Below are 20375 nucleotides of genomic sequence, written 5' to 3'. Positions count from 1 at the left end.
GTCACTTGATCTCCCCAGGCCTCACTGAATGATCATTGTAACGATCCCATCTGCCTCATAGTAACAATGCGAGTGTGGCCCTCTGTTACTGAGAAGTGAAATATTTTTAAATATTAAAAATACTAAATTTTGTTTAAAAGATAGTTTTTACAAGAACTCCTCCTCCCCACCCCCCGCCATTTAAACTAGAGGCATGTTGACTGTGATGTCACAGAACAGACTTTTATGGCACAGCAATAAAGAAGCCGACCACAGTGCAGACTGCTTCATGAATTAAATCCCAGCTGTACATTTTACCATGTATTTGGGGGGGAGCGATAGAACAGCGGGTAGGGTGTTTGCCTGGCACGAGGCCAACCCAAGTTTGATTCCTCCATCCCTCTCGGAGAGCCCAGCAAGCTACTGAGTATCCCGTCCACACAGCAGAGCCTGGCAAGCTACCCTTGGTGTATTTGATATGCCAAAAACAGTAACAAGTCTCACAATGGAGATGTTACTGGTGCCCGCTTGAGCAAATCGATGAGCAATGGGATGACAGCGCTATAGTGCTACATTTTACCAGGAAAAGTCCTCTTGTTTAGGAGTAGACATCATTGCAGATCCTTCCTACATAGTCTTTTATTGTTTGTGGGGGAGGGGTGCCACCCCTGGCTGTGCTCAGGGATCACTCCCAGTGGTGCTTGGGAAACCATATTCGATGCGGGGGGGATTGAATCCAGGCCACCTGCGTGCAGGACAAGCCCCTTACTTGCTGTGCTGTTTCTCTAGCCCCTGATTGATCTTGAAGACGATCGAGGAGCTGGAGCTGCAGAAGGAAGCATCAGCCCTGTCAGTCAAATCCATTAAGATTTCCTGACTCCTCTCCCTGGGCCCCAGAGAACAGCCATAAAGTTTTTTTCGATTCATATCGTGATCTGTAGATCTCATTTTGGTCCAGGAAAGGGAGCCTCAGGGCTTTTCTTACACCCAGTCAGGAGCCTACAAGTCTCACCACCATCGAGTGGCCATCCTGCTCCCCTTCTGACCTCGGCTCCTGCCACCTCCTGCCTCGCTGCTCTGCTCCGGTCATTCTGTCCTCAGTGTCCCCCGGCCCTCTGGTTCATTCTCTCAGCAAGGCCTTTGCTTTGGGGGCATTTGGGACATACCCGGCAGTGCTCTATTCCCGGAATAGTGCTTGGGGGTAGTGCTTGGGGACCGTATGCAGTGCCCCGGTGGCAGCTGCCCTTCCCACCTGTTGAGCTGTTCTGCCCGGCCCGCGGGCCATGTGCTTGTTGAAGACAGATCTTTCTTCTCGGGTCCGCAGAGGGGACTGCTTGCTCGACCGCAGTGTGCCTTGCTCCCCGCCCATGCTCCCATCCTGCCTTTTCACATCAAGCCTTGCTAAGCCCTGCCTGGTCTCCCTGAAGAACTTCTCCTCCCTTCTCTGAGTTCCCGGCCCTCAGGGCTGGCCATGCTCAGCAAGGAGCCCTGCTTTCCTTCACTACTTTCATCACTGCTGACCAGACATCTCAGTGTCTTCTCCCTCCCACCCCTTGGTATCAGTCGCAGCGGCAGCAACAGGTCTTAAACAAGACTTCCAGGGCCTTAAGTTACAAGCCCCTTCCAGTTGCTTGTGATCAGAAGCTGCCGGGGAGTGGCAGGCTTCCAAGACAGAGGTCCCCAAGAACTGAGCCCTCGTCCGGGTGCACAGCCCGAGTCCGCGGGAATCCTGCTCTCTGTGATCAGGTTCCCTTCACAGTCCTGTGGTCCCAGTTAAATTCTTCAGAGGAAATGAGGGACCTCGCCTGAGGGAGCTGTCCACTGCAGCCCCCCTGCTCTGCCCGGGAGGACAGGGTGGTGGGGAACAAGCTTGGTCGCTGGTGGCTTTGTGGCTGTGGTTGGGAGTCAGTTCTCTGGAAGAGGGAGGCGAGACAAACATTTGTTTTTTGGTTTTTTTCTTTTTGGGTCACACCCGGCGGTGCACAGGGGTTATTCCTAGCTCTGCACTCAGGAATTACTCCTGGCGGTGCCCAGGGGACCATATGGGATGCTGGGATTCGAACCCAGGTCGGCTGAGAGCAAGGCAAACGCCCTACCCGCTGTGCTATTGTTCCAGCCCTGGCGAGGCAAACATTTGGAAAGTATCTCTTGGGCCTTTTTTTTTTTTTAACAATCCCCATGTTCCAAGAAGGTTTTTGGTTTGGTTTATTATTACTATTTTTTAATCCCCAATGAATTTATCTGGAACAGAAGAACAGAGCAAGAGACAGACAAGCACACAAGGACCAACTCTTGTGGAAGGAGAAACATTCTTAGCCTCTTGGCTTGTGCTGCGAGTGAGTGGCTGAGAGCTGAGGATGGAAGACATGCAGAAGAAAAAAGTGGCGGGGCCAGGCCATGGCTCACAAGGCTGGCTCGTATAATCTTGCATGTGGGAGGCAGGGTTCAATCCCCAGTACCGCGTGGTCCCCCGAACACAGCTGGCCAGAGCTGGGAGCCACCCCTCTCCCCCCTCCCCGTGATGGAGTGGTGAGCTTAATGCTGCACACAGCAGCTGAGTGGGGGTGCCAGACCCTTTGCTGAAAGCCCAGACCTGGTTCTGTAGCTGGAGGTGAGTGGAGGTCACTGTGGCGTCTGGGCACACTGAAGGAGATGGAGAACTCGGCTCAATAGGGGGAGGATGCAAAGAAACTGTGGCCGGGGTCATCCCCGGCAGCCCCGTTCTTGCTAAATTCGGCGTGCTCAATCTTTTGTTTGTGTTTGAGCCACACTCAGCAGTGCTCAAGGCTTAGTCCTGGCTCTGCACTCAGGGATCTGGTAGTGCTCAGGGGGCCATCTGGGATGCTGGAGATTGAAACCAATGTATATGCAAGGCGAGCGCCTTAGCTGTACTGTCTCTCCAGCTCCACTATCTTCAGTCTTAACAGGAGAGGAAACTGCCTCTCGAATGGGAAAAGGCTGACCGTTGGGTACAGGCTGACTTGGGGTCACAGTTCCATTCTTTCTTTTTTTTTTCTTTTTGGGTCACACCTGGCAATGCACAGGGGTCACTCCTGGCTCATGCACTCAGGAATCACTCCTGGCGGTGCTCAGGGGACCATATGGGATGCTGAGATTCGAACCTGGGTCTGCCGCGTGCAAGGCAAACGCCCTAACTGCTGTGCTATCACTCCAGCCCCCACATTTCCATTCTTAACCCTCAGAATTTAGTCTTCCTTTCTGACCCTCTTCTCCCCACTCCTCCATCACTCCTCCTCCAGCACTTGATCCCGTGTCTCAATCTCAGTTTCCCACCCTCCCTGCAGAAGGCACAAAACATTTTCCATCGGGCCAAGGACCATTCGCCAGAGCAGGGGGCTTCCTGAGCCCACCAGGGAGGGGAGGAAGCAAAACACACTCCCGAGTCAGACTGAGTGGTGCCCCTCCTGGGCCTGCCCCTCACTCACCACGGAAACTCAGGCCAATCCTGGTCCTCCCCAGGAAAGGCCAAGAACAGGTGTTGCATTTCCGAGTAGCTGTGGCCGGTGACATGCAGATCCGTCTCGGTGAATCCTCCCAGCTGGCCTGAGTCTGGCTACTAGCCACGTTTCTGTTTTGGAGCTCAAATGACTGAGTGTTTTCTCTGGGTGTAGGAGCCCCAGGTTTAATCCCTGGTTCTGCATGGTCCCCCAACCACAGTCCAGAGGGTCCCTCCCAGCACCAAGCCAGAATAGCCCCCAATAATAACATTTCTGCTTTACAGATGAGGAAACTGAGGAAACAGGCTTCCTTTGAGTCGGGGCCTGGGTTTGGTCCAGGCACACAGGCTCCCTGCCTTCCCTCTGCTAATATGAACCTCCCTAAAATAGCTTTCATTTTCTGGAACAGGTGCTATCTCCCAGAAACTTTGCTGAGCCCCTGGAAGCCATTTATCTTGAGACCTGGCTCCATCTCATTCTAACCTGACCCATTATCACTCAAGACAGCTGTCTTTGGGAGGCCTCTCAGCTCACCCGCTCTGGCTTACTCAGTTCCCTCCTGAATAAACTTCTGCATCTGCGGGTCTGTGCATGCTCTGCCTGCCATTCGGAGAACTTCACGCTTCTTGTTTCTTTGGTTTGGTTTTGATTTGGGTGTTGGGGATCAGAGCCGCATCTATGTGCTCTACCACTGAGCTACAGCCCTATAAAAGCAACTTCTGCTGCTGCTTTCACTTTGAGTTGGGGGCCACACCTGGCAGTGCTCAGGGGAGCCATACAGAGGGGGTAGGGTCCAACCTAGAGCTCCTATGTGCCATGCTTGTGCTGAACTTTCACTCTCAGCATCTCCCCAGCTCCTGAGCAGTCATCTTTTGCTCTCTTTTCCTTGATGCTGCCTGGAATTGACACACACACAAAAGTGCTCTACACGGCTTAAGCCACTTGGCCAACTGGGAAATGTCCCAGACTGCTCAAGACCCTTGTAGTGTCCTCTACTCCTCTGAGACATGGTAGCACAAATATTTGTTAAATAAATGAATGGGTCTCGACCAGCACTGCCAACTGCATTTTGCAGACGAGGAAGCCAAGGAGCAGAAATGAAGCTTGCGGCGAGTCGGATCGTCGGCGATGGAGCAGGACTGCAGAACCTGGTGTGGCGAGTCCCCATAGCTCCTTCCCCCTTCAAACCTGAAAGATGGGACACTCCTGCGCTGACCTCCCCACGGAGGGAGGCCCTGCGGTCTGGGCCCGCACCAACCCTCTGATTCAGTGGGCTGGCCTGGGAAGGAAGCCCTTTTGCTTGTTTGGACTCTCTCTCCCGGGGAGAGCAGAGGTTTGGACCCCTGTCGTGGCCAGGCTGACAGGATTAGAGGAAACAGCTGGCCCGAGCCGTGCCCTGCGGGAGGGAGCTCACATTCCCGGACTGGATGGGGTTGGGGGGAGCAGCTCCCCACACCCCGTCACATTCCAGGTCGGTCATTTTCTTGAGCCCAGATGTTTGCTAATGAGCTGGGGAAGAGAGGCTTTCAGCCTTCTACCCTCCTTCTGGGCCCCACATTACCTCGGCCCTAGGAGGCTGGCCCAGGGCCAGCAGGCTCTGGCTCCTGGCCCATGCCCTGTGCCAGCCAGGCCTGCCGGGGCAACTGGCGCACCGCTGCCTGCCAACCAGGTGCACCTCCGAGAGCTCCAACCCCGGCAGGTTCTGCCTTTCTCACTGGGGCTCCCGCCCCGGTCCCCGAGGTGTAGCATCCTGACACTCCAGCTGGGCAGGGAGGGGCGCTGAGCCGATCAAGAGGGTGTGGTGGGGAAGGGAGTGCTCGGAGTCGAGGGCCCGGCTCAAGTCTAGGCTCTGTTAGTCACTCTTGGAGCGATCCTAGACAGGTCATGAAATGATGCCTCAGAGTTCCTGCCCGCAACGTGGGAAGAATGATGGGGTCTGAATCGGATAAGGCGAGCGGCAGACGAGTGTTGCCTAGCCCAGAGGGGCAGCTGTTCTATCAACAAGCAACAAGTCGTTTCCCAGATCCCCTGCCCGCACGGGGTAGCTCCTGTAATAACCAGTCTACCGGTCGGGCATGACTCAGCGTCAAACTCCATGCTTTTGTTTTGGCAGTGCTGGGGATGGAACCCAGGTTTCATGCGTGCCAGGCATGTACTTTGCCCCTGAGCCCATCCCTGGCTGTCCAAACCCCCATTCTTGATTAAACGGGTTTATTCTCAAAACCTCGTGTCTGAGTGAGCAGTGACCGGTTGTAGGGGGCTTCTCCTGACCATTTCTCTGCTTCACCCAGCTATCATCCTGTAAGCGGAGAAGGGGCTCTTATGAAATCTAGACACCCAGGGCCGGAAGAAATGGTATAGGGGGTAAAGCCTTTGTCTTGCATGAAGCCAACCCTAGTTCGATCCCCATTACCACATACGGTCCTAAGCACTGTCAGCAACAGCTTCTGAGCACTGCTGGCTCTGGCACAGTCACCACCACCCCTCCCACCAAAATGTGGACATCCACTCTCTACTCCAGCCAGGGCCACAATGAGAACAGGTGAGGGGGAAGCCCCAGGGGAAACATTTAATGAGTGACTATTCGGGGGGGACATGGCCATCTTTCAACTTAAAAGCACCTTTTAACTTGAGGTTTTTTGTTTTTTTTTTTTGTTTTGTTTTGTTTTTTTTTTTCTTTTTGGGTCACACCCGGCAATGCACAGGGGTCACTCCTGGTTCATGCACTCAGGAATCACCCCGGCAGTGCTCAGGGGACCATATGGGATGCTGGGATTTGAACCCAGGTTGGCCGAGTGCAAGGCAAACACCCTACCCACTGTGCTATCACTCCAGCCCCTAACTTGAGCTTTTTATTTCTTTCTTTTGGTGGGGGAGCGGCACAGTCAGTGGTGCTCAGGGCTTATTTTGGCTCTGTGCTCAGAGACCAATACTGATGGAGCTTGGGGGGCCATAGGTACTACAAGGGACGGAACCTGGGTGGGGCTGCATACTCTCTGGCCCTACTCTGTGACCAATTACTCAACCTTTGTAGATTTTTTTTTCCACAAACAAAACAGGATCATAACACCATTTATCTCAGATTTATTGTGTGGGTAGAAAGTCCTTGGAATGGGACGAGGCACATAATAAGTGGCTAAATACACGTGAGCCATTGTGATTGTTGTTACAGTTTCCTCTGAGAAAGGCATTCATGAAAGAGGGTAATGACTTCATTTAACCAAAGATATCGCAGACACTGTCCGAAGCACCCTTGAATGTCTGGGACTCGAATGGACAGGAGATCCTGCCCTCAAGGAACCCACAGTCCAGTGGAGGGAAGCTGGAGCCACCGAGGAGATGTGACGGACAGAGGCGCAAACCTGTGTCCAGATCACAGTGGAGAAGAGGGGCACGGAAGCTGCCCCAGGGGCTTGGGAAGGCCTTCCAAGCTGGCATGAAGAGCTCCTGCTCCAGGAGATGCGAGGAGGGAAAGGAACAACATACGGGTGTTGCTAGGGTTAGGGAGTGCAGAAAAAACCAGGGACGCAGGGAGCCCGCCCCTTGCAGCTCTCCTGGGGTTCTTAGGAACCATCAGAAGAGTAAGGGCGGTTAAATCCAGAGGGAGAACAAAATCCTGCCCCACCAGTGTCCTGGGCTACTTCCTTTCCTAGAGGAAGCTATTTTCTCACAACTGGGCACACGACAGAGACGCATGGGGGCAGCTCGCCTAGGGCACGCAATACCGACAGGTTAGGTGGGTGCTCCACACCCTCTTTCCTCCATCTGCAGGGCCCAGGCGAAGCGTCAAGCAACGGGTTCAGCCAAGCTCCCCGGAGGTGCTGGCCAACAAGGCCATCCGTGGGTTCATGGGGCGCAGGCTCAAAAGCACTCCTTCCCGGGGCTGCAGAGCCCTCTCGGGTTTTGTTCTGTTTGGCCACACCAGGCGGTGCTCGGGGCTCTGTGCTCGGGGAGCTCTCCCGACGGGGCATGGGAGGACCACTTGTGGTGCCCAGGGTGGACCCCGGGGAGGCCGCGCGCAAACTTGGACCCACCGCACTCTCTCCGCGCCCCCTCGCAGATCCTTCTGGGGGATGCTGACGCGCCTAAGCGAGAAGCTGGGGCGAGACTGGGCGGGGTCGCGTGACCCGAGCGTCGTAAGCACGGCCCCGACCCCCGCGGGATGCCCGCCGGGGAGCGCTCCAGAATCGCAGCCTTGCGAACGGGCCGGGTACCTGGTCTCGGTGCGCTGGCGCGCCACGCCCTCGGAGCCGCACGGCGATGCTCGGCGCTCCCCGGGCCGCGGAAACACCTCGGTCTTTGTCATCCCGGCTCCTGGCGCTTCTTGCCCCCCTTTTCTCCCCTCCCTCCGACTCTGGAAAAAAAAAAATACGCCCCGCGCGGGGAAGCGGCAGAGCAGACCCCGGCAGGCCCGGGTGGCCGGGCGCCCCTGGCTCGCGCCGTCGGAGCGCGGGGGCCCCCTCCCGCGCGCCCGCCCGCTCTTTCTTTCTCGCGGCCCTCCCTCCGCTGCCCCCGCCCTCGCTCCCTATTTGGAGCGGAGACACCCCTGACGTCGGAGCCGCTCGGCCCGCCGCAACCCCCCGCACCGCGCGCCCGCCCGGGGCCGCAGACGGCGCGAGCGCAGCCCAGCCCAGCCTGCCCCGCACCGGCTCCGCGCGCGCGGTAAGTCCCGCCCGGCCCGTGCGGCGGCCGCGGGCCGGGAGGCGCCTTCCGAGGGCCGGGGGGAGGCGGCTGCGCGCCGGGCACCGCTGCGCCCCGGGAGGAGTCTGCAGGAGGTGCGGGAGGAGCGAGAGCCGCGTCCCCCGCGCTCCACCCGGGGCCCCGCGCGCGCCCGCCCGCCCGCCCGCCGCAGCCCCTTTCTTGTCCCTCTGCCTCTGCCTTCCCGTCTGTCGCCCCTCTCCGTCCGCGTCCCTCCCCGGCTCGGCCCCTTTCTTTCTTTTTCGCCCGTTTTCCGTTCCCCGATATGTTTTCCTCCGTCTCTCCACTCCCTCTGCGTGTCTCCCGGGGCCCCCACCTCCCAGGTCAGACGTGAGCGGGGCAGACCCCCCACACACACACTCGTGGGGCTCAGGAGCAGCTTCCCGGACCGGGTGAAAGAGGCGATTCCTCCCCCCATTACCCCCGCCCCGCCCCACCTTCCGGCTGCCCCCGGGACCTGGCCTAGGTCATCCCCCCCCACACCCCACACCAGAATCGAGGCTGGGAGTGGGGGGCGCCCGCCTTTCCGGGGGCTCAGCTTTCTTAAGAATTCCACCCCCACCAGGAGGCGGCCTGGGCAGGGCCCTGGGGCCGGCCACCTGCCCGCTCCAGCGCGGCTCCTCTCTTACCAGCCGGCGGCGGCGGGCAGGGGCAGCTGCCTGGCGTGGCTGCCCCCGGGGGCGACCAGGGACAAGGGCGCAGATTCAGTCTTTCCGAGTCCCGGTGGAGGATACCAGACTAGTAACTAAGGGAACCCCAGGGGAAAAAAACAGAGGTCAGGGATTAAGGCCAAAGGCTCTACGCTGGGGGCAGCTGGGGTGGGGAGCAATTTGTCAGCCAGCCGCTGGCCCTTTGTTACTCGCCTAACCCCCCCACTCTCTCTCTCTCTCTCTCTCTCTCTCTCTCTCTCTCTCTCTCTCTCTCTCTCTCTCTCTCTCTCTCTCTCTCTCTCTCTCTCTCTCTCTCTCTCTCTCTCTCTCAGTCCGGCTGCCTGAAAGTGCGACAGATGCTGGGCGGGAGGCTTGGGTGTGGTTGGCTTTAGTGGGGGACCCCGGGGGAGGCGGGTGGCAGAGAAAAGGACGGATTGGGGCATTTCCTTGGTGACCCCCACCTGCTCCCCGACTCTTCCCCAGCTGGCAGTGTCCCCCTGCCCCAGTCCTGTGTTGAGTGGGTAGAGGCTGGTGGCCGGTGGGGCAAACCTGGGCTCCCGTTATCCAGAGATAGGTCCTCAGTCTTCCCGAGTGAAATTTCAGATGGAGCCGAGCTCTTTACCACCCTCCTCTGCCCGCGCACACCGAGGGTGGGGGCTCTGGGCGCTGGCGAGGTCTGCAGGGGGACTCTGCCGAGCAGATGTGGAGGCGGCCGAGGCTCCTCCCCGCTGAGATCTGTGTGTCGGGGAGACAGTTTGGGGTCTGGGGCGGCAGGGCAGCCGCTCCCTCCAGGACAGGGAGAGCAACCCACTGGCCTCCGGCTCCAGCTGGGCCTTGCGTGACCACCCGCGGGCCAGTTGTGCTTCTCGTGCTGTCCAGCACTGATGGGAAAGAGACGTGGGGGCACAGGGGCACACCCCCTCCCCCCCCCTCCCCCCCCCCCCGCCCCGAGTCCTTCTAGGGCTGGTCCAGCAAACAAATGAACATCAGATTACTAGGAGAGAGAGAACACATTTCAAGGCCTGTGTCTGGAGCATTCGCAGGGCTGTGAAGTCCACCCTAGGTGGGAAAATGGGGGGGTGTTCTGGGAACGGGGCGGGGGGGTCTCACATGATGAGGGGAAGGCGACTTGGTGGAGCCTCTCGCTGCCCGCTGTGCCATGCACGATCCAGAAAAAGGCTGTTTCTGGAGGTGCCCCCGGAGCTGGTGGGGTTCATTCTCGAAGCTCACAGGGGCCTCAGCTCCCTGTGCCCAGGGGACAGGGACTGCAGAAGCCTGCGGTGGGCATCGTGGAGAAGCGCTCTCAGAAGAGTTGTTTTCCTTTGGGGCAGGGGGGCTCACCACCCTGCCGTGATCTGGGGTCAAGGGATGGCAACAGCTGAGCCGTACTGCCCTCCAGGGACTCTGCTTGCGCGGCCTTCCCACGCCCTGCACCCCGCTGTCCCCAGGCGTGGGGAGGTGCAGCAGGTGGCCTGGTGGCCCCCAGGAGACCAGCGGCTCTCAGCCCCCCACAGGGCTCCCACAGGAATGAGGACCTCAACTTGTCCTGGGACTCCAGCCTGAGCCCTGGAGCCCCGCGGAGCTCACAGGGCCGGGGTCTGACCCTGCCTTGCCCCCTCGCAGACCCACCCCTTCGGTTGCCCGCAGGAAGTCCCCGCACTCATTCCAAGACCTGCAGCCCCGCCCCTCCCTGGCTGGTCTCCAGACCGAGGGCTGGGGCAGGCGCCAGCCTCTGCATGGCAGCTGGGCCCTGCTGCATTTCTGGGAGTCAGTTCTAGGGGGGCTGGCCTGCCTGGGGCTTGGTCTCTTCCCCTGATCAACCGCCCAGAATCCGAGAGGGCTTCCCCCCTGCCGCACTGGCAGGCAGGCCTGGGGAGGCGGGGGGGGGAGGCAGCACCTGAGAGTTTGTTGTTCTTATTTTGTTTGGGGGCCACACCCCGAGATGCTCAGGGGCCTGCACTCAAGAATCGCTCCTGGTGGGCTCAGGGGGATGCTGGGGTCAAACCTGGGTCTGCCCTGCACCAGGCGAGAGCCCTGCCCTCTGTCCTGCCTCGCTGGCCCGGCACTTGAGAGCGTGTAAGCCTCTTCCCAGCCATCCCTCTGTTGCTTGCGTTTTCCCCGACTCCAGTTTCCAGGGGCAGAGGCCACTCCAGGTCGAGAGACTCTCCTGTCCCACCCAGGGAGGGAGGCAGGCTGGTGGGCCGCAGCTGGGGCGGGCTGAGGAGGGTGACTGGCCTGAGCCTCGGTGACCACAGCCCAGGGTGGTCTCTGGGTGCTCGCGCACCCCCTTGGTGGTGCTCAGCCCCGACTCTCACGGTTCCCTGGTAGCTCATTGTGGTCTCTCCTCACTTTGCAGGAGACAGAGGCCACAAAAGGCCCAAATTCGCATTAAGATTGTGTGTGTGTGTGTGTGTGTGTGTGTGTGTGTGTGTGTGTGTGTTGGGGGGCTGGTCCTGGGATGACTTGAGGGCTCACTGTGCTGCTACTTCTCACGCCTCCAGCTAGGTGTAGCCCAAATGCATGTGTGTTTGTGTGCGTGCCTGTTTGCGCGCACGTGCACGTGTGTCTGAAAAAGAGGTAGAGCAGGGGTTGGGAGCGTCCAGTAGGATAGGTTTTTGTTTCTGTGTTTTGTTTTCTGCGGGAGTTGGCCCACACCTAGCAGTGCTCCAGGGCTATTCCTGGCTGGTGCCTGAAGGTGCCTCCTGGGGTGCTCTGGGCACCTAGAGGAGATCTAATCCTGCGTGCCAAGCAGGAGCCGCAGCCCACTGAGCTCTCCCCCAGCTAGGGTAAGTTTGGTAGACACCCCCAGGGCTTGCCGGAGGGTTGCAGGGCCCCTGGGTGCTGAGCCCCCGGGCAGAACTTCACCCGCAGTTCTGGGTGGGGCATGAGGGAGGCAGGAGCTGAAGTTGTGAGAGGCTTTGCCTGTTTTCAGCCAGGGTCTGCGCCCACACCCAGGGGTTTCTGGGGGCTGTAATAGCTGGAGAGACGGGGGAAGAGGGGAGGAGGAAGAGAGAGCATTCTACCATGAAAACCCTGGTGTGTCTGGCTTTCAGCCACCCCTTTCCTGAGTGTGGTTTTTTGGGAAGTGGGGCACACCTGGCGATGCTCAGGGGTTATTTCTGGCTCTGCATTCAGGAATCACACCTGGCGGTGCTTGGGGAACCAAATGGGATGCGGGGGATCGAACCCAGGTCGGCCCTGTGCAAGGCACCATGGGGATAGCTGTACTATCTCTCCAGCCCCTACCCTGATATTAAGATTTCTCCAAGAGAGCCTGGGGAGATGATTCAAAGGGCTGGAGCACAGCCTTTACACGCAGGCGTCGTAGGTTGAAGTCCCGGCACCCCACGGTCTCCTGAGTGCTAAGCAGAGAGGGTCCCTCAAGCAGGGGTATGAGCTAAAGAGAAACAGAACCCGACAAATTGCCTAACAGAGAATCCAGGTCATGGGGTGGGTGACCCCTGTCAGTGGTACTGTTATGGGGGATCCTTCCCTGGAGAGTCGGGGGCCCTGTTTCCTGCCTGGCCGCGCCTCAGGATCTTGTAGGAACACATACAAATGTTAGGGGCCACCCCGGAACCCTGGCCCAGAGTCCAGGCTGGGCCCCGGGCGTCTGAGCTAGGCGCCAGCGTGTCAGGAAGATGCTGCATCCCGGGAGGTGTGGACACGCGGAGGGACGTGCAGAGAGGCCCCGGGGCCTGCACCTTGCTGTCCCAGCCCTGGCCTCTGACCTAAGGCTCCCCAGGAGCTGCCAGGGCTGGTCTCCTGTGTCCCCCACCCCCAGCTGCGGAAGGGAGAGTAGTCACGTCCTTGGTCTGTGCCTGAGTCTCCACAAACCGACCCCCTCAACTTCCTTTCTGGGGCACTGGTGGCCTCAGGATGGGTCAGGTGTTTGCCCCAAGCCTCTGGGGATGGGAGGGAACTGGGATTCAGGAAGGGGGTGGTAAGAAGGGACCCACACTTCCTAGAGGCTTGAATAGTGCTCCGAGAATGGGTGGTGTCACCCCTTTCCTGAGCATGGAGTAACCAGGACCCCACAGGCATGCTCAGGGGGTCTGCCAACCCCGTGGGGCTCAATCTCAGAGCTCTGTCAGGGAGCAGGCTCAGCCGCCTGGGAAGCCGGCAAGACCCTTAGGCCTCCTGCCAACTCCACTCCACCCCCTCATCTCCCCCCAGCCCCCCTCCACCTCCCAGCCCTCTCTTGTTGCTGCTGTTGCTGCTTTCATCTGCAGAGGTGCTGGGGGCTGCTGTCTCTTCTGTTTCCTCCTGTGCACCTCTCTTAGCCTCTTTTCTGGGCCCCCGTTTCTTCACCTGGGAGACACGGGGAAATAACAGTAGCTGTCCCGTGGGGTCATGGCATGGGCTGGGTAAGTGAATAGGCTGAGAACTTTTGCAGTGTCTGGCTTTTTTTAAAATTTTATTTTGGTTTGGGGACCACACCCAGCGGTGCTCAGGGCTTCCTCCTAGGTCTGCACTCAGGAATCACTCCTGGCAAGTTTGCAGACCATGTGGGATGCTGGGGATCGAATCGGGTTGGCTGCATACAAGGCAAGTGCCCTGCCTGCTGTGCAATCTCTCCGGCCCCTCGTGCAGTTGTCCGTCGCAGGTTCCTGTCCCTCCGTGGAGCCCGTGCGGGCTCTGAATTCACTTTCCGAGCTCTGGACTCCGAGAACCTGCCCAGGTTCTCCAGCCAGGAACTCCCTTCCTCCCCGCTGTGGTCGCTCCTTGCAGTTGCTTTTTTATTATTGTTGCTGTTTTACAGGAGCTACTCCCAGCGATGCGTAGCGGGGCAGGGACGTGGTGTCAGGGATGGAACCAGGGCCTCACCCATCCTAGGCATGCGCGCTCCCAACCTCACACTTCAATAAACTGTTTTCAAAGCGGAGTGAAGATTTCCGCTCCCCCAGCCAACCTCTGGCTGCCCTCCCCAAACCATGCCTTCCTCTTGGCACGCTCCGAGCTCTGGGCAGGGGGTCTGAGACCCAGCTCCCTCTCCTCTCTCCTCCAAGAAGTGCCTTGTCACCAGCGAGACCCGCAGGAGCTGCAGGGCCTTGGGATGACCCCTTGACCCCTTAGCATAACAAAAGGGTGTCTCCCCCAACACCCCTCACCCCCATGTTCTGGGAGTCCCATGGCTTGCTGTGGGCCCTGGAGGGTGGAAGGAAGGGGTGAGGTCAGGAAGGAAGGGGCGACTGCTGTTTTTTTTTTTTTTTTTAAAGTGCCTGATAGTACAAGGACTAAGGCACTTGCCCTATGTGCTACTGATCCTGACTCGGATCTCCCACATATATAGGGTCCCCTGAGCTCCCCCAGGAGTGGTCCCTGAGCACAGAGCCCAGAGTAAGCCCTGAGCACCACTGGGTGTGGCCCCAAGCACCCCACCCCCAAATAAAGCGAGCTGAGGGGCGGGAGAGGTGACTCAGTGAACTGAGTGCAGGCTTTGGATGCGCGATGCGTCGGGGATTGATCCCTAGTTCCACAGGGTCCCCTGAGCGTGGAGCTGGGAGTAGCTCCTGAGCACTGAAGGATGTGCTAAAACTGAAAGTGGGAAAGAGAAAGCTGAGCGACTGCTGCTTGCAAAAACAGCAGAGGAGGGGCTGGAGCAATAGCACAGCGGGTAGGGTGTTTGCACGCAGCCGACCCGGGTTCGATTCCCAGCATCCCATATGGTCCCCTGAGCACCGCCAGGGATAATTCCTGAGTGCAGAGTCAGGAGTAACCCCCGTGCATCACTGGGTGTGACCCAGAAAGAAAACACACACACACACACACACACACACACACGCGCGCGCGCACACACACACACACACGCACACACACACACACACACAAAACAGCAGAGGAGCAAATAAGCAAAGTCATGAGCGTTTCTCGCAGAGATTGCGTTGTGGAGTGAGGGGCAGCAGGGGGCTCCCCGAGGTGCTGTGTCCTGCTGACAGGGCCAGGTGGAGTCGGCTGGCATCTCCTTGTCCCCGTGTCCCCTGGGGCGTGTGGGGGGAGCGTAAGAACTGGCTAGTCTTCTCGAGCCTGGCGCTGGTCCGTGGCTCTCAGTGCCTCCTGGTTCCCACCCACATCAGACCCAGCTGTGCATCTCCAGCACCGCCGAGTCAGTTCCCTGCTCTGGGCACCTTCCTGTCCTCTCCTTTGCTCATCCTGAGCCACGGTGGCAGTGCCAGGCTGGACAGAGGCCCCCAGGCACCGGGGAGCTGGGAGCTCCATGCCCTGCAGACCCTCTGAGTGGACGCACCTGGAGGCCAGTCTCTGGCGGGGCAGGAGGCGCTGTGAGGGCCAGGTGGGCCCCTGAGCCATCCACCGAATGCCAGTTAGGAACTGTGTCGGGTTCCGGTGTGGTTGTGCTCCTCTGGGGCATCTTACAAAGGGAGACTCAGCCAATCCTCAAGGTCTGGGGAAATACCTCCTGCCGGGTTTGGACACTGCTGGCTGGTCTAGATCATCACTCATTTCGGAAGGTCAGTGTCTGGGATCACACAGCCTGACCCAGCCCAGCGCCCTGCCCCCACTCCCACGCCCTTTCCACCCTGCACACAGGCTGTCCCCACACCTCCCTGCACGGAGGGGAGAAGCCTAGGAGGCCGAGCCACGCCTTCCACACTCACGCTGCCCTGCAGTGCCACCTGCTGGCAGATGCCAGGTTTGGCAGCCGGAATGCGTGCGGCTGCGTTAGGATGGAGCCAAGTTCATGAGATGTGTGTAGGGCTCGAGGTTCTTGCAGGGGCATCCTGGAAAGAAATACAGGGTAGTCCAGGGTTGGTGCTTTTATTCCCCAGGTGCAGACAAGCAGCTCTAGAATGTGGTGACCTGAGCCTTTGGGGCAATAAAAAACAAAATAAGCATCTACCTTGCGAGCCTGAGGTCTTGCCTTTGATGCCTCGTGTTCCCTGCATGCACTGACCCGTGGTCCTGGTGGTTCTGCTGTGCTGTCAGGTGGTTCAGGCGTGTTCTTCAGCCCCCCCACCCCATGAGTCCTGCAGGCTGACATCTGTGAACCAGGTCACTGCAACAACAAGGGAAGGAGAAGCAGGGAGAACAGGGGCGGTGCCCAGGTGGAGGTCAGCATTCCTGACTTCAGAACGCTGACCCGATGGCCTTGTGTCCCGGAGGTTGGACTCAGAGGGAAGCAGTTCAAGGAGGTGGGGGTGGGAGGGGCTTTGTTCATTTGTTTGATTTTGGGGCCACACCCAGCTGTGCTCAGGGCTTACTCCTGGCCCTGTGCTCAGGAACCACTGCTGGTGGTGCTCTGGGGAGCATATGGGGTGCCAGGAATCAAACCCTGGTCGATGGCATGCATGGCAAGCACCCTACCCACGCCCCATCTCTCCCACCCCTGCACTATCTCTCTGGCTTCGGGGGGCATTTTGGATGTGCGTTTTTCTGGTGGACCCACATCTAAGTGAAGAGGGAGCAAGTGATTTGGTGCTGAGCCTCTGCTTGGAAGCGAAGCTTCTTGCTCGGTCATCCCCGTGCTCCCTTCCCACGCACACTGTCACCACCAGCTTTTCCTTTCTCTTCTTTCTGTGATGCTGGGGGTGAGACGCATGTCGCACACAAAATGTGCTTCTACCACTGAGCCACCTCCCCGGCTCAACCATCCTTGTTTTTCAGAGCAAGAAACTGAGCCGCTGGAGAGAGAGCGCAAAGGGCAAGTGAGTCTGCTCTGCACGCGGGAAATCCCCATCAGATTCAGGCACTGACGCCCCCCGCATGCCCCTGAGAGCAACCTTTGAGCACCAGGCCAAGGATAGCCCCCCTTCCCCTCCCTCTGCCTCAGCACCACTAGGTGTAGCCATCCTAAGTCCAAAGCCCAAGAGTGAGTTTGATGGGCTGGGAGTTGCTTTGCATGCAGGAGGCCTGGATCTGAGCACCGAGCTGAGAGTAGCCTCTGAGCCTGGCCATATGCAAGGCCTCCCCAACAGACAAAACAGAACACGAGGCATAGGGCAGCGGACTGGAGAGCATGTCTGGCATGCTCTGGGTGCCCAGGCTCTGGGTGTGGTCCCGGGCACAGTGTGACCTCCTGATCCTTCCTGGGTGTAGCCCAGGTAACCTTGTCACAGTACACATCTAATCCATGGATGGTTCGCAGATTTTGTTCCTCTTCCTTCCCTTTCTGCTGCTTCACTCTTGCCACCCACACTTGGTGGCGGTGCTGGGGGACCCCACGTGTGGTGGAGGATGGCACTACACACTCAGCCTCCTCTTTGCCAGGAGATACTCTCCCCGCGAGCTGCCCAGGACCCAGATGTCCCCTTGTGGAAATTCATAACCCGGAAATGCATGTCCAAGGCTGTGCTTGGCTTGTCCCGGTGGTCCTGGGATGGGAAGGCAGGCAGTACCGGTGCCGGTCACGTGACCATCGTTTTCACACCCCCGCCCCACCCCCCACGTTCTGCCTGGACTTACCAGCATGCTCTGCCCAGTTCCAGGCTCTGAAGGCCACGATGCTTCAAGTCCTGGTGGGGGCTGTCCTCCCCGCCGTGCTGCTGGCGGCCCCACCACCCATCAACAAGCTGGCGCTGTTCCCGGACAAGAGTGCCTGGTGCGAGGCCAAGAACATCACCCAGATTGTGGGCCACAGCGGCTGTGAGGCCAAGTCCATCCAGAACAGGTGGGTCTGCGGGCAGGGAGGGAGCAGCTCTGGGGTCCCCCCCCACGCCCCCACTCACCCTGCCCGGCATCTCTCCTCCCACAGGGCGTGCCTCGGACAGTGCTTCAGCTACAGCGTCCCCAACACCTTCCCGCAGTCTACAGAGTCCCTGGTGCACTGCGACTCCTGCATGCCGGCCCAGTCCATGTGGGAGATAGTGAGTGCTGCGCCCCGCCCAGCCCGCCCGGCCCCGCCCAGGCCCCGCCCCTCGGCGCCTCGGCCACGCCCTTCCTAGCCACGCCACGCCCCACCCTCCCCAATCCATGCCCCGCCCCGGCCCAGGCCCCGCCCCTCCACGCCCTGGCCACTCCCCTGCCCCAGCCTCTCACACCCACCACACCCCCTTCTGCCCCAAGACCCCCTGTCCAGGCTGGTGCTGGTGCCTCTGGGTAGCTCCAGGGCCTGACACCTATACCATATCATATCCACAACTCTCCAGCTGTTTTAGGAATTCCTTTCACTGAATGTCAGTCATGTGCTGAGCCCCCTAGGGTCTTCTCGGGTTGTTATTGGAGGAGACCAGGCTCTCTGTGTGGGACCTCAGGCCCCATAGTTTTGTTTCTTGCCTCTCACCTCTTTACTGGCACAGGGCTGACTCCAAACTAACCTCCTCTCTTTTTCCTCCACCACACCACAGCGCCTTTGCACGTGCTCTTCCCCCAGTTTGGGAGGGAACTTGGGAACTTTCTCCTCCTCTCCCCCCTCCTCCTCATCTCCCAGGACTTTAGTGCTCTCTCCTGCGATAGGCTCAGGCTCCACTCTTGGGGGTCCCCCTCCCCCCGCAGCTCGTGGGCCTCTGCTTTCAGCGTCTGCCCCCTTGCAGGCTTTCATTGGCATTTGAGTGATTTTGAGAGAAACCAGTTTTCTCGACAGGGCTCCGCGCTCTGGAGGACCATGCCCTGCTTGGCATCCCTGGCACTGGCGAAGGCACTGGCGGGGGCTTCTCGGGGCAGTGCTGTCTGAACCTGGCCCTGGGGCTGCTGGAAGCTTGGCGGGGGTGGATGAGTGGGGTGCATGGCGCCTTGGACGAGCCTGTCTCAGGCGGGACCAGCTGGCCAGGGTGTGCAGGGAGTGGCCCCTGGGTTCTGAGCGGGGAGTCAGGCCGCGCCCCGGTGCAGTGGAGGGGAGTGTGGGGTGCACAAGCAGCCCGGACTGTCCGCAGAGGGCAACAAGGAGAGGGAAGTGGCAGGACTCGAGGGGTCCTGTCCCCTGCCCTGACCTCCCCCTTCCCCAGAGGCCGTCGAGCTCAGAGGGGTGCGTTACTGCAGGGCCCGGGGCTCTGGGGGGTTCTGGGCTGCAGGCCTGCCCCAGGCCCTTGGAAACGTCTCTCCGCTCCCTTCCTGCTGCTCTCCAGGTGACCTTGGAGTGCCCGGGCCATGAGGAGGTGCCCCGCGTGGACAAGCTGGTGGAGAAGATCCTGCACTGCAGCTGCCAGGCGTGCGGCAAGGAGCCGAGCGCCGAGGGCCTGAGCGTCTTTGTCCAGGGCGAGGACGGGCCGGCCCCCCAGCCCGGCCCCCACCCCCACCCCCACCCCCACCCCCACCTGGGGGAGCAGACCCCGGAGCCCGAGGACCCCCCGGGGCCCCCCCACACCGAGGAAGAGGGGGCTGAGGACTGAGGCCCCCCCCGACTCTTCCTCCCCTCTTGCCCCCCTGTGGAATGGTGGGCCTGCCTTCTGGGGGGAGGGAGGCGGAGAGGCCGACCCCCCTCCCCGCTTGGCACCGGATGGACTTGGACTCAGGCTGGACTTGGAATGCTGCCCTGTGGCCACGGGGAGCGGAAGGGAGGGGTTGGCACCACGCGGCACAGTCTAATATATTCAGGAGTGGGGGGGGCGGGGGTCTCTTGTGGGGAGGGGAGTTCTCTTCCTTCTTTGCCTCCCAGAGAGGTGCCCTGGGAACAGGGAGGACATTGGCTAAGCTGCTGAGGGGGGGTGAGGCCAGGCAGATGCCCAGCGGCCCCTGGTGGGGCAGGGCCCCTGGGGTAGATGCTGGGGGCCTCCCTGTACCCCCTGAGGGCAGGCTCCAGGCGCACACACCCATGGTGGAAGGGGGGGAATTCAGACCCCATGACTGCTCCATGGGCCTCCAGCCCCCTGCTGTCCCCAAGGCAGCACCTGCCCCGGCACTGAGGGACCCTCCCTCCCCCGTGAGTCAGGCCCGGGCCGGACCCTGCTGACTCACTGCTCCGAGGCTGGGGCTCTCTGCACCTCTGGCTTTCCTGGCTTGGGGGAGGGCTGGGGGGGGGAGTTGGGGGAGGGCAGAGCCTTCCTGGGCCCAGGGTTTCCCTCCCCCAGCCTGGAGTGTTCCCCACTGCCCCCCTTGTGCTGAGAGTGATGGGGGAGGGGCTCCCCAGCTGGTCCCAGGGAGGGCACTGGGGCTGGGCAGCCTCGGGCGGCCCCTTAAGGAGCAAACCGAGTGCCTGCGGGGGCCAGCGTTCGCGGGGGCTCTCGGGGGACCCCCGCTCCTACCCGCCTCCTTGCCCCCAGCTGCACTTTAACACTCGAGGAGGGTCGGGCTCGCGGGCAGTAGGGTGCACCCCTCAGCACTCTGAGCGGCCTGCCCGCCCCACCCGCCCGGCCCGGGGCGCCCCTGCCTTCCCGCCCCTTCTGACAAGAGCTTCTGGAGCTTGTAACCAATGGATCGTCCCCCCATGGAACCTGAGTTTTCTCATGAATAAACTCATACCAGGCTTGTGTCTTCCTTGTGGGCTTCCCTCTTCTTTCCGGGCCGGCAACCCAGCAGCGAGGCCTGGGGACAAGGGCAGGCGCCCCTGCCTGCATCCTTAGGCCTCTTCTCTCTGGGCACACCGCATACCCCTGGCTCCCAGCCCGGGCCATGGGTGCCCCCAGCCTGTAGCTTGGAGGGGGCATCCGGAGCGGGACTTCTCTGACTAAACCCGCAGTTCCTTGGGGCATCTCTGCTG

The 20375-nt window shown here is 60.1% G+C and overlaps 1 protein-coding gene across 3 annotated transcripts; it reads left to right on the top strand.

The window, feature by feature from the left end:
• The first annotated feature begins 7854 nt into the window (after positions 1-7854).
• On the top strand, positions 7855-20152 carry NBL1 (NBL1, DAN family BMP antagonist). 3 transcript variants are annotated; one of them, XM_055140730.1, is made up of 5 exons: positions 7996-8099; positions 16409-16449; positions 17224-17411; positions 17496-17607; positions 18805-20152. In XM_055140730.1, the coding sequence occupies exons 3-5, from the start codon at positions 17245-17247 to the stop codon at positions 19066-19068; spliced, it is 543 nt and encodes a 180-aa protein (XP_054996705.1). In that variant the 5' UTR covers positions 7996-8099; positions 16409-16449; positions 17224-17244; the 3' UTR covers positions 19069-20152. The 3 variants fall into 3 exon arrangements, with proteins under 3 accessions (XP_054996706.1, XP_054996705.1, XP_054996704.1); XM_055140729.1 differs by lacking the exon at positions 7996-8099 and adding an exon at positions 14710-15255; XM_055140731.1 differs by lacking the exon at positions 16409-16449 and having other exon boundaries at positions 7855-8099.
• The last annotated feature ends 223 nt before the right edge of the window (positions 20153-20375 follow it).

This window comes from Sorex araneus, chromosome 5, assembly GCF_027595985.1.
Source record: "Sorex araneus isolate mSorAra2 chromosome 5, mSorAra2.pri, whole genome shotgun sequence".
Lineage (NCBI taxonomy): Eukaryota > Metazoa > Chordata > Mammalia > Eulipotyphla > Soricidae > Sorex > Sorex araneus.
The sequence above is the reverse complement of the archived record's forward strand: the minus strand, read 5'-3'. Positions and strand labels throughout refer to the sequence as shown.

Coding starts and splice junctions, on each gene's coding strand:
- NBL1 (XM_055140729.1), top strand. CDS start 15,102: ATGCCAGTTAGGAACTGTGTCGGGTTCCGGTGTGGTTGTGCTCCTCTG. Junction 16,450..17,223: donor AGAGAGAGCGCAAAGGGCAA/GTGAGTCTGCTC, acceptor TGCTCTGCCCAG/TTCCAGGCTCTGAAGGCCAC. Junction 17,608..18,804: donor CCCAGTCCATGTGGGAGATA/GTGAGTGCTGCG, acceptor GCTGCTCTCCAG/GTGACCTTGGAGTGCCCGGG.